A 15,092-nucleotide genomic window follows, 5' to 3' on the forward strand; every position below is an offset into this window, starting at 1 on the left:
TTTTGCCTATGTTAAAATAAGAGCAACACAAGGGTGAAAAGCTAAATTTCATGGCTAGGCACTGAGCCAGTCCTTAGATAAGAAATTAGTGGTTTCAATGTGTCAATCTCCTTTTGTATGCCATTTCTTCTACCTCAACCATAATGAGACCGCAATAAAAGTGAACTCAACAGAGTGCTTTGCCATGACGTCTGGCAAGCTGTGTGTGAAAATAAGCACCTCAGTCCACAGTGAGAGATGTCCTTCCTGCAGAAGGCAGAGACTGAAGAAAACAAAGAATCAGTCTGATAAAATACTTCTATAATGGCAATACTAACGTAATTTAGTCTTTAGAATGTTCGTCAAAAGTCACAAGCAACACTGTAAACAGCTGGTTTTCTGCAATAAAAGTATCACTATCCAACCAAATCTCCAACCTCCAGCTCCCCCATCACAAGGAAGATGGGAATGATTCTGAACATCAAGGGGGTGCGAATCTGTGTATTTGCATCCGTCTTTCCCTGAATAATTCTGATAAGCTCTTGCAGAACAATTTCAGTTTGAGAACGACACAGGGACTCGACATCTCATGAACCAAACCACCAACCAGCCCCACTCCACCGCATTACATGTATACATATGCTTGCTTACATATATACACACACATATAACCGCAGTTATATACAAGCCCACACTTAAGCCCAGCAGCCTCTCGCTGGCAGCCGTTCAGAAGAAGGGGGCTCATCCCTGCTTAGCTGCCTCACACCTCCCACCCCGCCGGCCCGGCCAGAGGCGCGCAGGCCGCCACCCGCCACGTCCCTTAGCTGTGCCGGTCCTGAGGCATAACACCCGCCATGCCCTCGGCCCCGCTCGGCCCCTTCTGCCGGGCCCGGCTCCGCCTCCTCCTCTTCCCCTCCGCGCCGCCGGGAAACGCGGGGGCCGCAGTACCGGGGTCCTAGCTTCAGGACGGAGCAGCTAGTGCCACTGCCTCATTAGAAAGCCTCACCGTCCCTCTCCGCTGCTCCTCATCCACCCCTCAACTCCTCCCTTACCCACGCCGGTAGAGTACCAAGACAGAACATCCCGGCTCCCTCCCCCGCAGCGGTCCGCAGGACGCACTTAATTTTCCTTTTCGGTCAGGCGCGCCAACGCCAGCTCAGGAGGCGGGAGGGGCAAACAAAGGCCCCCTGGGCGCGGGGCGGCGCTGACGTGTCAGCGGGAGCGGCGGCGCTTCGGCAGCATGTGAGTGCGCGGCCCCTCCCGGCGGCCCCTCCCGCCGGCCCCCGGCCCCGACCCCGGCCCCAACCCCGGCCCTGACCCCAGCCCCTACCCCGGCCCTGATCCCGGTCCTGACCCCGGCCCTGACCCCTGCCCTAACGCCAGCCCCTACCCCAGCCCCGACCCCTGCCCCGACCCCAACCCTGACCCCAACCCTGACCCCTGCCTTCTCCTCGCTCTCCCCAGGTCCAAGGTCACCTTTAAAGTCACGCTTACCTCGGACCCGCGACTGCCCTACAAAGTGTGAGTGGGTCGGCGGGCCTGGGCCTGGGCCGGGTGGGTGGGTGGGTGGGTTGTGCGGACTGGTGGGTTGGTGGGTTAGTTGGTGGGTTAGTTGGTGGGTTGGTTGGTGGGTTGGTTGGTGGGTTGGTTGGTGGGTTGGGTGCCGCCGTGTCGCTGCCTGACGCGAGGAGGCTGTGAAAGCCGGTGGCAGCTGTGTGGCGTTCAATGGTCATCCCGACAGGGATCTCGCGCGGATGGAGAAGGTAGTTTTCTGCCTCTCTCTGGAGCCAGAAGCGGTTTTCTGTTGTTACTCGACCTGTCAGGGTTTTTTCTGCTTCGTTTCACTGCCACGTGTATCTTTGAGTTTCTTGTTAGGCTCTGATCTAGACCTTAGATAGTATGCCCACATTTGTGAAAAAGAGTTGTACCCTTGGCAAAATTGAAATTGTAATCTGTAGTTGAATATCAGATAGAGTTGCTTTTCAGTTTGCCTTACTGTCCACGTGATTACTTAAATTGTAATTTCAGGTTAAGTGTGCCTGACAGTACACCTTTCACAGCTGTCTTGAAGTTTGCTGCGGAAGAAGTAAGTAGAAAGTGATGGCGTGTTTGTAACTTCTGAACATTCCTGAAAGCACAAACTTTTAAATTGTAAAATACAACGGTTACCTCAACACAAAGAATGTTCCTGTTAGATATGCATGGACTCAAGCTTTACTGAGGTCAGTGGGCACTGCCAAAACTGTTAGAATGCTAAATTTACCCATTCTTGCACAGTTTACACATCTACAGCAGGTTTTGACACACTTCCTGTTCTTCTTTGCAATTAAATTAAATCATTTTATATCAGTAATGTAAAAACTTACTATAGTAAACAAAATTAAATAATACTGCTATTGAATATTTAGTATTTAACTTTTTTGAATGAATATCCAGAAAATTCCTTATTCAGGAAATTCTTAAACTCTTCTCACATTCAGTTTTACTCATTTCTGACTTGAGAAGATAGTTATTTGTAGAAGGTATTGAGATTGGGCATATGGGCTAGATGCAAAAAACAGACTTCAAGTGAGTAGGACTTGGATAATGCATTCCTTAGCTTCTGAGTGTTTGAACTTTCACATGGAATCCAAAACTGATAGGTGCCTAAATTGCCTATATAATGTATTTGAAGAGATGCATACTGTTTGTTTCAGATTAAGTGTACAGAGAATCAGAGATGTTCATGTGGGTGTAAACAGTAAATCAAAGTGCTCAAAAAGCATGATGGCTGTTTTCATCTAGTCAGCAAACAGATTCATCTGAGAATCTGTTCTTGCAGAACAGATTGATCTTGTTCCACTTGTTTTTAGGAAAACTTGGGAAATTTTGGGTTATTGAAAATTTCTTTTGTTCAAGCATTGGAATTGTAGTAAGTACTGAGGAAGGATAATGAACTCGGTGCCTTGGCTCTCCTAATTTTGTTAGTGTTGTGCCACTATGTGACACAAGTTTTTAGTGGAAACACAGCTTGTGGTGGGTGGTGGTGTTTTGGTTGTTGTAACTTTATTTGAACAGAGTAACATACAGAAAAATAAATGCTGTTAAAGACAGTTGCTGATTTGGTTCCTTTGTTTTTAATATGTTTTTTCCCCAAATATTTTTAATCTGGACTAATGCAGTTGTGCCCACACAACCCATACCTGAAGACCTAGAATGAAAAGTCCAGTAGAACTCTGGAGTGCTGTTTCTGGTGTAGTTGTGGGCTGCTTCCAAAAAAGACAGTCCTCTTCCCATTCCAGTCCTTACAGATTCCTGTCACCTCCTACATGCCAGATCAAGGTCTGATGGAGTTGCACACGGAGTTATTCAAGCTGGGTTGTTAATCAAGGGGTCTTTTGTGGAGTTGCTTTGCTGTATCAGTCAGTTGAACTTAGTTTGTTATCTGTATCAGGATCACTTTCACTGCTACCATCTGCAAGCAGCCTAAGCTGATGTAAGGTGTCTTACCTTCCAGAATTGACCCTGGCTGCTGCTTCCTTTCCCTGTGAACATGTGATGCATAAGACCCTTTTGAATATGTAGCACAGGTTCATCTTGTAGAGAGAATGTGGGTTCGGGCTAAGCTATTTTTTCTTAGTCAGAAAAGGTTAGTTTTCACAGCTGTTAATTCTCTTATCTGGAATTGTGCCATTGATGCCAGTATGAGGGACCTTGTAGACTGAGTATTTGGAAATAGGAGGCATGATGAGACACTTCTGGTTGGAGGTTTGTCAGCAAACCTGTTAACTTTACCTGTTCATGGAACCACAGTATTAGTGATGGGGTTAATTAGTGAAGTGGATTTAGAGGAGAATTAATTACTTAAACAGCCACATTTAAGAAACCATTCTTTTAGTTCATGTGAGTATTTTGAACATCCATGGGAGCTTTGTTGATTGACCTCAGATCATCCTGAATCAGCCTCTTTTTATGGAGCAATTGTAGATGTTGTTTGGAGGCTCACAAGAAGTATTGAAAATGTGTGACAGAATGTAAAAGAGCCCAGCATTATTAATGCTCGCTAGAATAATTCCATTAACTGTCTATACAATAAGCAATTTCTTTTAAAGAAAGTACAAAGAACGATTAATTATTAAATCCCCCAGCAAACAGTTTGAAGTGCTTTTGTGTTTGCCTGTGTCAGTGTTAAGTAGAAATTAATAACATGGGCATATGATGGATTTTTCAGATTGTGGCACTGGTTTTACTTGTCACTGGTGATGTGGTACTAAAGCTTTTTACATCCCTCTGAGACAAGACAGAACTAAATGCTTTGCAAGTGAAGAACTAAAATGACTGTTAAGACTCTACCCCAGAAACAAAGCTACTTTGATTCTTTGTGAACTGGCATTGAAAAGAATGAGAAAATTTTTGCCTTCTGTAAACATTTTCTCTGTCGTGAACAGCATAGCTGAACGTTACTTATGCTCTGTATTGTGGTTCAGGTTAAGCTTCAGAATACCTTGTACAAAACATGGAAGAAGATGATTTTGGACAAAGGTGTTAGTTGGTCAACAGGGGAAGTGCATTATCTTGTCAGTGATTAGAGCTCTTGGGACAGAGGAGGATGTTTCATTTATTCAGCCTTAGCAAGTTTTTACTGAGTTTTTTTTCAGAGTTCTAAAGTTTGAGCAAATCATAACCAGGATTCCCAGGCAACAGTAGAACTGCAGCTGTGATGTATAATGGTCTTTGGTCTTGTATATCAAGTTGGATCGATGGGCTGAGGCCAATTGTATGAGGTTCAACAAGTGTCAGGTCCTGCACTTTGGTCACAACAACCCCATGAAAAGCTATGGGCTCGAGGATAAGTTGTTTGGCAAGCTCCATGGTGAAGAAGGACCTGGGGGTGCTGGTTGACAGCTGACTTAACGTGAGCCAGCAGTGTGCCAAGGTGGCCAAGAAGGCCAACAGCACCCTGGCTTGCGTCAGGAATAGTGTGGCCAGCAGGAGTAGAGAGGTGATCGTGCCCCTGTACTCAGCACTGGTGAGGCCACACCTCGAGTGCTGTGTGCAGTTCTGGGCCCCTCACTGCCAGAACAATGTTGAGTTGCTGGAGTGTGTCCAGAGGAGAGCAACAAGGCTGGTGAGAGGTCTGGAGTATAAGCCCTGTGAGGAGAGGCTGAGGGAACTGGGATTGTGTAGTTTGAAGAAGAGGACGCTGAGGGGAGACCTCATTGCTCTCTACAACTACCTGAAAGGAGGTTGTAGGGAGGTGGGAGTTGGCCTCTTCCCTCAGGTGAATAATGACAGGACGAGAGTAAATGGCCTGAAGCTTCACCAGGGGAGGTTTAGACTGGATATTAGAAAGAATTTCTTTAGCAAAAAAAGAGTGGTTGGATAGTGGGACAGGCTGACCAGGGATGTGGTGTGGTCACCATCTCCGGAAGTATTTAAAATAAATATAGATACAGTACTATAGTACTTAGGGACATGATTTAAGCATTGAATGGGTAAATTAGGTTATGAACCAGCATGATACTATGATTCTGTAAGTTTCAGTCATTTTCATTGTATGAAAAAAGATGTGTTGTTCCCTCCTCCCCCCCCTTTTTTTTTCTTTTAATTGTAAATAACTGAGATACGTTAACAGATTTTTTTCTGTCATCTCTAGCACTTTGTATAACACGTAAAAATTGGTTGTACACAATTCACCATTGGCAGATCTGAAAGTGGAAAAAAACACAGGTCCTTAAATGGAGAGATGTCCAGAAGGTTCAGTCATTTGTAGCAGTCTTAGCCCTTCCCAGTTTATACATTTGGCAATGATAATTTGGATAATGCAAATTTAATGCTTTACTTATTTTCTGTTTTCTCTGTTTATCTTGAGGACTGTATTTTAAAACAAAAATTGAAATGTATAGTGTTGGAAGCATTGCTTTCTGCATTTTTTTTCTATTTATAGTTCTTTTCACAATTGTCACAATTTACTTTGACAGTGATAGTGTTCTCAATCACAATGTGTGGGATGTGTTGGGTTTCTTCCTTCATGTGTTAGAGCTATTTGGTACATATGTCATTTACATTTATACCATACTAAAAAAAACCCAGAACAGAATATTGACAAATTTATTTCCTAGCATTGGAGAAATTAAGTTTTTTGGCAACCTCAGTTACCAGTTTTTAAGATTTTTAAGCAAACAAGTCTCTTTCTTCAAAGAGTGTGAGTTTGGGGCTGGATGTTAATCCAATTTGATTCTAAAGCATGTCAGGGATTATCTGCTAAGTACAGAATTTTGCTACTTGAGTATCCATTTGATATTATATCACAGAAAACTTGCAGATTTACATGCAGCCACAGGATGGATTTTTAATTGAAATAGTGAAACATATTACACCAAATTATGTGTAATTATTTTAAACGGTAATTTCTCTTTCTGTGTTACAGTTGTAATGATTTTCATGTGATGAGTGTACACCTGGAAACTATTGCTATTTGGCCCAGTATTTTGGGCTAAAATAACAAGATGTTTTATTGTCATATAACACAATACAATATGAAGCAATGACAGAATCTTAACTAATGCTTCATTCGCTCGTTGCCCCACAGTTGTCACATGCGCCTAAGTGTATTGGCAACAGGTAGATTCTACAGAAAAGCAAAACGTCAAAAAGTGAGTGGACACGTTAGTCCTCCTGTGGATGGTCTGTCCCTTTTGTGCATTGTTGTGTATCAGAAGAGACAGAAGAAATTACAAAATGCACTTTATATTCTAGAAGTTACATTTTTGGGTTGTTTTCATATGATTTAGGACACAGTTGTGCTCTCAGCACAGGAAAGACATGAAGCTGTTGGAGAGGGTCCAGAGAAGGGTCACAAAGATGATCAGAGGGCTGGAGCAGGTCTGCTAGAAAGACAGGCTGAGAAAGATGGGGTTGTTCAGCCTGGAGAAGAGAAGGTTCCAGGGAGACCTTACATCAGCCTTCCAGTACCTGAAGAGGCTACAGGAAAGCTGGGGAGGGACTTTTCATCAGAGAGGGTAGTGATAGGACATGGAGTAATGGTTTTAAGCTGAAAGAGGGGAGATTCACGTTAGACATCAGGAAGAAATTCTTTGCCATGAGGGTAGTAAGGTGCTGGAATAGGTTGCCCAAGGGGGTTGTGGAAGCCCCCTCCCTGGAAGTGTTTAAGGCCAGGTTGGATGAGGCTTGTGCAGCCTGGTCTAGTGTGAGGTGTCCCTGTTACAGCAGGGAGGTTGGATCCTGATGATCTTTAAGTTCCCTTCCAACCTTAACCATTCTGTGATTCTATGAAAGATCATGTTAGCACTTAGTTACAATGGAAACCTGCTTGTTGAAAAATAACTGAAGTCAAGCATATATTTCTTGCTTGTTCAGCTCTTTTTGTGTCTTACTTACTTTTTGAATTGGAGATGGACTCAATCCAAGAGGCAGGACTTAATTTGATTGACGTTAATGCCACTATTCAAACCTTATAAATTAATTTTATCCTATTATGTAAAAAAAAAGAAGTCAAACAAAAAACAAATAATGCAAAAACTAAATCTGTTAAAATATTTCTCCCTAGATTGCTAAGTGAAGATTCCCAAAGCTAGTGAACTTGAGAATGAAGGCTTACTTTCTTCAGCAGATTATATGTATACATTAGCTGTTATAAGATGACATACTATTTTTTATAGTCTTACTGTTAAATCTGTAGCTCCTATTTTATCAACTTCATTATTCAAATCTTGCTCTGAAGACAAATTGTTAACTTTCCTCATGGGCCTTCCACAATGACTCTGGTATCTAACTCATCTTTTGCAGAAATTACTGTTTTCCTGTCACCCTGTAAGATAAGGAGCTGACAGGATTTACCTGCTATGGATAAAAGGCTGTGAGAGAATAAATTAAAAAATAAATCTGCTAATTCTGTGTGTCTTGAGATAAGAACAACCAGGTTTTTAGTATATTGATAATAAAGTACTCTATTCAAGCATGGTTTCTATGAGCTTTATCTGTTGCTATTAACGCATAGTCTTTCTGCAGATCGGACATGGAAATCTTAAATTGAGCAATCAGAAAATGAGGGAAGCACAGCTAGTGCTTAGCACTGAAAAGCATGGCTGAAGTGACTTGTTCAGCAGGTGGGAGAGCTCTGCAGTTCTTCCAGGGAAGTCTCCAGTGTTAGCATTCATAGCTGGCTGCCCTTTTTCCTATTAAATAGAGAAGGCTGAAGTGCTTTCTGAGAGTTTCACTAATACTTCCCCATAGTGTAGGCACCTGTCACCTCTGGGGTTGTTCATTGTGCTAAGTAGAGGAAGCCCAAGGAGCAACCTTTGGTCCTCAGACCAACCAGGTAGCACCAATTGACTTGCACCCACCCTACCCTTTATGTCCTGAGTGGTCCAGCCACATTACATAGTACAGGATTTTTCCCATTGGCCCTGCCTGGCTTCCTCTAGTTCTGAAAAATCCCTGGTTTTTGCTTCCCCGTCTCCATTCAGATCTTATGAAGTAGTCTGAAGCCTGTATGCAGTGCAATCCCACCTGAGCAGGGCTTTTCATCCTGTAAACTGACCACATATGATGCACATGGAGGTGGGGTACCATGGGGACACGTGATGCTGATTAAAGGTACAAAACCTGCTTAGGCTGGAGTAAGAAATCAGAGGAGGGAGCCAGATCTGATGCAGTGCTATTAGTGTTTCCTTTTGTGTGAAAACCATGGAGTGAACTCTTCTCTAGGAGCAGTGCGGTTGGAGATCTCCCAATAGCACCAGAAAGCAAGCAGGAAATGGGTCAAAATTAACAAAGATTAGCTCAAATGAGTTCTTGTTTAACTCCTGTTAGACATGACAGGTTTGCTTCTTAGAAGTTAATTTTCATATATATTATAGGTATTCCTTAATATAACAAGAACTAACATTTCTTAACTTTGAGGGTGCTTAGCTTTTATATTTTATCCAGTGAGTAGTAATAGTTGAATTAAATTAGTTTTTTAGTACTGCATATTTTCATATGCCATGTTGAGATGTCTAATCAACTTCTGCTTTAAACCTTTATTTTCCTATATCCATAAATCCAAGGGGAATCTTTTCTAGCAATTTTTTTTTACACCTGAATCAGCTAAAATTATAATTGCTTTGAATATTCCCCATATATTTTCTGCTTTAACTACGTTATTTTGTCCTACTCTTATTTCTTTTAGTTCAAGGTTCCTGCAGCAACAAGTGCCATTATAACAAATGGTAAGAATATAGCTTATATATTTTTTTCTAATAGATTTTGTATTGTATTTTCAATGAAGGGGTATTGATAGAAGTAAAACTGTCTTTTCTTTTGCAACCTTTATGGAGTGCAGACTGAATCTTATAATACTGCAGGATTATTTAAATTACTTATGCATGGGATTAAAGTATTAAACCATTAATATTATGAATTTCATTTTGTTCAAATACATAGCTTGGATTTTCTGTGATGAAAAGTTTTTATTAGCTGCAGTAATAAGAGTATTTTTGGCTATAGGAAATAGCTGCATGTGACCTGATGTAATAATTATATCTTGTTGGTATCTTATATTTTTGAGCTATAAGTGAGTGTAATGAATTGTAATATGTTTCATCTTCCCCTCTTTTATATCTTTTTTGTTTGTTTTTTTTCCAGATGGTATAGGAATAAATCCTGCACAGACAGCAGGTAAGTTATTATTTATGAAGCCCAGTATTAAGAACCTCAGTTATTTTTCTTTCAAACCATGCATAGCACTCAGGGTTTTTTGTGTTTTAAGTTTTGATTTCTTAAATGGGAAAAGCATTACCCAGAAGTTGGAAACTGCAGTCAGTGTAGTGTGTAAAGGCTAAATCCACAGAACTGTTGTTCAGCATTTGTTTATTTACGTCTGTGAAAAAATGAGGCACTTCTCATCTTCAGAGCTTAGCTATTTAGTCTGCAGTGCTGTATTTCATGCTATTGAAATAACGATAGTTACTTTTTTTCCCCACTACACCTCGTTCAGTAGTATTTGCTATTTTAGCAGCACTTCTCATTAAATATGTTTAAAAAAGAATACTCTTTTTTTAAAGCAGGAACTCTAGGTACTTTGGAAAGCATGTTTTTAAGAAGCATGTTGTAGAAGTAAAGAAGGACAGTACCTGGCAGTTAGAAGAGCAGATGCTTGACATTAGTTTAGGGAATTTCTTGGTGTTGTAAAATGGGCTTTTTAAGTATAGTGGCCCATTTCTGAAGTCTTTGATTGCAATTTGAAAATGAAGATCAAGTGGCTTTCTGCTCCACTGCAGGTTTTTGTCCTTCTGTGCTTGCCTTAGGACACCTGGATTGTAGTTTGTCAGGTGTTGTGCCTCAGGCAGACTCCTCAGCTGATGCTATCCTCATCATGATGCCATCATCAAGTGTATGAAAAACATGTAATTAATAATATAGTTTAGCTACTAGATCATCATCCATAGGGAAAGCTATATTTTCACATGACCATGGAAGAATACTTAGGCAAAAGAGGTAAAGTTGCTTAAATGTTTAAGTTATACTTACGTTGTTTCTCTTTGTGAAAAGCATATTTTTATTTTGTATTATGTAGTTCAAATCAGTTGTAGCTTAATCCTGCAAAGTAAATATATTTAGTACTACTTGACTTCTGAATTAAGACATCCATGTTGTAGTTCATCATGCTTACAGGTACATATATTGAATTGACATCTCTAATTGATTTGCTTTACCTCTCCTAAGTTCTTAAAAATGTTGAGGAATTATTCAGTAGAAGTATAAAACAGATTCTCATAATAGAGGAACAGGTGAATCAAAAGCATCTAGAAAGAAAATGTTTTCATCACGGCTTTTCTTTTATCTTCAAATGTAAGATTAACCGCATGAATTGCACATTGATTATTTTTTTTTGACAGTGCCCTGACAATGCTGTATGATGTTGCCCTTAAACTGGCAGGGGAAAAACAAAACAAGAACCAAACAAACAAAAAACACTTTCCCACAAAAAAACCCAACCAAATAAAACAACCTGCACCAAACCTAAGACCCAGCCCAAAATCCCTCCTCAGTTTACAAGTAAAAAAATATAATTTAGATGCAATTTAATGTTCAGCCTTATCAGTTGATTTATCAGAAGCTCAGTTGTATAAAAGGTACTTTTTTCCCCTTCTGTTTTTTTCTTTCTTCAGCATATATTAAAAGTTCCTGTAGGTTAGAAGTTACTTTAGTTTTCAAAAGCTTCCCAAAATAAGATGGTGTAGGAATAAAATCTTAGGATTCCGTGGGGATTTCAGAGGTTTTGTACTGTTCCACTGTTTCCTCACTTTTCTGAATAAAAGTACTCTTCAGAGTAAAAGGGATAAGATGAAATTCCATGGAAATATGAAAAATAGATTTCTGCTGTATTAGAGGAATTACAACAAAGATGTTGAACACTGAACTAACATTGTTATCCCTTAAATGTGTATGGTTGTTTAGATAACATTTTACTTGGTTGGCTGGTTGGTAACAAGTTCTGTTTTGTTTGTTTGTTTAGGAAATGTGTTTCTAAAGCATGGTTCAGATCTACGGATTATTCCCAGAGATCGAGTTGGGAGTTCCTAACATCTACTGAATGCTCTGGAATAAGTGACATTGTCTTGCAGCAAAAGTCTATTTATTTTGGAATTCCAAAATGCAACTAATAAATTGGCCTTTTTAAAGCTAGGAAAAATTACTTCCCAGACTTTGATTTTTTTTGAAACAAAGATAAGTTTTCATTTTCTTGTTAAAATAGATTAAATCATGCAGTGATTCTTCCCAGACTAGTAGAAAAATGGGCTGATTGCATTTTTGTTTTCTGGAAATGAATCCTGATGGATTTCTCGATAGGTGTTATGGACACCACAAGGGTAAACACACAGCCATGATCAATAGATATTTAAAATATTGGATATTGTAGAGCCTACTTTGTGGAAGGGGACACTGTGTTATGATTTTGATACAAAGACATTGTTCCTACTGAGTGCTAAAACTTCTTTTTTTCCTTTTTTTTTTTTCTAAACTCCCATGTTTAGAGGAACAGTTTTCACATGGTTCAATTATTAAGCTTAAATAGAGGGAAAATTTCAGGTGTTTATTACTCAAATAAGTAAATAACTGCCAAATGTTTTAAAGTAATGGTAAGATTTAATTGCTGCAAGTATTAAAGATGAAGAAGGCAGAGGTTTCTGTGTGGTATTCCATGAAGTTAAATGAAATGCAATTTTGGAGAATTTGAGAGCTAATCTCCTCACATGAAGTGCCATCAGCTAAGAAAGACTAGCGCAATTTGGGAGTTGGTAGGTACTGGTCAAATAGGTCATTCCTTTTCCCGTAAACTAGTACTGGTTCTTTTTAAAAGTCTTGTTTTGTTACTGCATGTTACGTGGGAAACAGCATCAAATTCACTGAAATGTTTGTCTTCAGATTATATGCTTCTTGTTTCTAAATTGCTGGGGTAAACTATCAGATGGTGTATTATAATTAGAGAAATTGCTGCTTTTCTTGAGCTGGTAATCTACTTGGTGATTTAATATTTTTTTGGCAAAATGTTTAGCAGTTGGATTTTTTTTTCTCATTGAGGTTAACAGAAAGAACGATAGATAATGTGCTGCCTTGTTAAATGAGTCTTGTCACAAATACAACTGTTCTGTGCAATAATGAAAGATGTTCAGATAATGTGTCAAATAGTGCAGAAGTACAAAATGCCCTTCTGAGTGAGTGTAAATTGAGTATATAGAGAAAAACTCATCTGACAGCGATATTGGGCTGTAAACATTTTCCAGTTCTAAGATAAACTGTAAATTTCTGAATTTTCCTTTATTTTAATAAACAATTATATGAAGAAAAGTGCATACTTTGTTCCTCTTTCATGTTCTTATTTTGACAGTAATTAATAACTGTGCGCTTTAACCTTCTAATCAACGTGCTTTCAGATTCATTTCAAGCCAAAAGAGCCTTATTATGCAGAATTCTATAGAACACTGCCCTTAAGGGCAGGATGCATAGTTTCTGTTAATCTAGTGCAACAATATAATTGGGAAGAATCAAATTCATTGCCTTTAATTTTTGTCTGGAAATCTCTTGACTGAATACTTGCAAAAACACCTGCTACTGGAATAAACCAAACAAGAGCCTTTATTTATTTTTTTTTTTCCTATCTAAAGGTGCAGTATATTGTTCAAAAGGAAAAAAAGGCCATGGTGATTAAACATATTTTGAAACTAAGATGCTTTGATGCTTGTGTAACGGAAGGCTATATAAAAATAATTTCAGGTGAGGGCCAATATTTGTTACATTGTTACATAGGTAGTAACACAGATATACTGCACTGCCAGTAGTTTGTGTAACGTGCAAAAGATCTGTTCATTTGTAACAATAACTGGTCTTTATAGTATTTCTGTACACTTCACACCTTTGTCTAAATATGGTCTCTAAAATCTGAACATAATTTTTCTCTTTGGTAAAGAGATCGATTTGGGTAGTAAAGTGTATTTAGATATTTGCAAGTTGATTTGAGGTTTACAAGTTCATTTTGTTATGTACAAGTCATGTTTGATGTGATTGTATTGGAAAAACGTAAGTTCAGAAACAGACTTCCTAGGGCTTGGGAATTACCTTAAGATTGTGAAGAGAGCTGTACTCAGGCTTGTACTGATTGTTTAACTGTGCTTTAGGGAATACTTCAGAAATCAACTCAACCTGAAGTTTGCAGTATCTTTGGCTCTGATTATAACTGATGTTAAATTAAAGACTGCTTTTGTTTGTGATTAACTTTGCCATGTCTTTGCTGAAGTCAATTTAAAGGGTCTTCTGTATTTTACATTTGTAAAAAGATGCCTCGTTTATACTCTGTGGAGAGAAATTTTGGCAGAATCATAAAGCATCGATTCTGCATCGATAGAGAATCTGCACTGATGCAATTCTGCATTGATGTGAAAAGTCCCACCAGAACTTTTGAAGAGCCATATCATTCTTTTGGTTTATACAATATTCTAGAAGTCTTACTTTTCTCAAGTCTATTATTTGATTGAATTTTAAGATATCATGGAAATTTTTCAGGGAGGGATATGCAGTGATCTGATGAAGTACGGAAGAACTGCAAAACGTAGGAAACGGCCTTGGTAATAGTTCTGTCAGTGCTATGGCTTTCTTCTTCGTGTTCCTAAGCTACAAAATCCAACTATATTCTGTCTTTGAGATTAACAGGCCATTTTTCTGTCTTGTTGCTACTAAATAATAACCATATAAATCGGTGGCAGTGGGTCTCGTGAAATTTTCTTCTTTGTATTTATATTGATGGTGAGAATGCAGCTCCAGCTGCTGCTCCAGTGATACAGTGAGCAGTTGGAGTGAGAGTAGGAGCTGTGCCAGTACAACTGCAGAATGTTGGTGAATTCTGAAGGTGCTGGGGGCACAGCAGGGCTTTGTATGGCAGCAAGTGAGTGGCTGTCAAGTGGAGCACTTGAATGGGGCAGTGGAAAAAAATAAAACCTATAGTCATCCTAGAAGCACTGTGAATATGTGTCATGATTTGGACCTAACACAATAAAAAAGAAACAACTCAACTTGGGGAAAAAATAATTAAATTTCACAGTAATCAAACACACACAGGACACACAACACAAAGAGCAGGGCTTGCATATGTTACCCCACCCCTCCCTTCTTCCCAGGCCCAAATCACTTTGTTCCCAGTTTCTCTCCCTCCTTCCCTCCAGAGGCACAGGGGGACAGGGGATGGGGTTTAGAGTCAGTTCACAGGCTGGTGGTTCCTGCCACTTCCTCCTTAGGGAGAAGGATTCCCTACAGTCCTCCCCTGCTCCCACATGGGGTCCCTCACATTGGAGAGTCCTCCATGAACCTCTTCGTCATGATCCTCTCCTTCATGAGTCCTTCCTGTGAGGCCCTGAGCAAGCTGCTCCAGCATGGTCGTCCCACAGAGAGCTGCTTCGGGGATAGCCAACTCCCCTGGTGCTGGGATCTTCCACAGCAGCATAAACTCAGTCCACTGGCCACCAAATCCAAGTCCACTGGCCAAGTTCAACCCTCCTGGTGCTTTCAGGGAATGTTCCACCACGTTGCTTCATGAATGCAGGGGCACAGCCTGCCATCTCACCGTAGGTTGCAGG

The 15,092-nt window shown here is 40.0% G+C and overlaps 1 protein-coding gene across 1 annotated transcript; it reads left to right on the top strand.

Moving 5' to 3' along the window:
* The first annotated feature begins 1,169 nt into the window (after window positions 1-1,169).
* On the top strand, window positions 1,170-12,818 carry UFM1 (ubiquitin fold modifier 1). Its single transcript, XM_051629634.1, has 6 exons — window positions 1,170-1,221; window positions 1,444-1,500; window positions 2,008-2,065; window positions 9,152-9,191; window positions 9,607-9,639; window positions 11,480-12,818. Coding segments are annotated over exons 1-6 (258 nt in total). The 5' UTR covers window positions 1,170-1,219; the 3' UTR covers window positions 11,548-12,818.
* The last annotated feature ends 2,274 nt before the right edge of the window (window positions 12,819-15,092 follow it).

This window comes from Apus apus, chromosome 1, assembly GCF_020740795.1.
Source record: "Apus apus isolate bApuApu2 chromosome 1, bApuApu2.pri.cur, whole genome shotgun sequence".
NCBI classification, from domain to species: Eukaryota; Metazoa; Chordata; class Aves; order Apodiformes; family Apodidae; genus Apus; species Apus apus.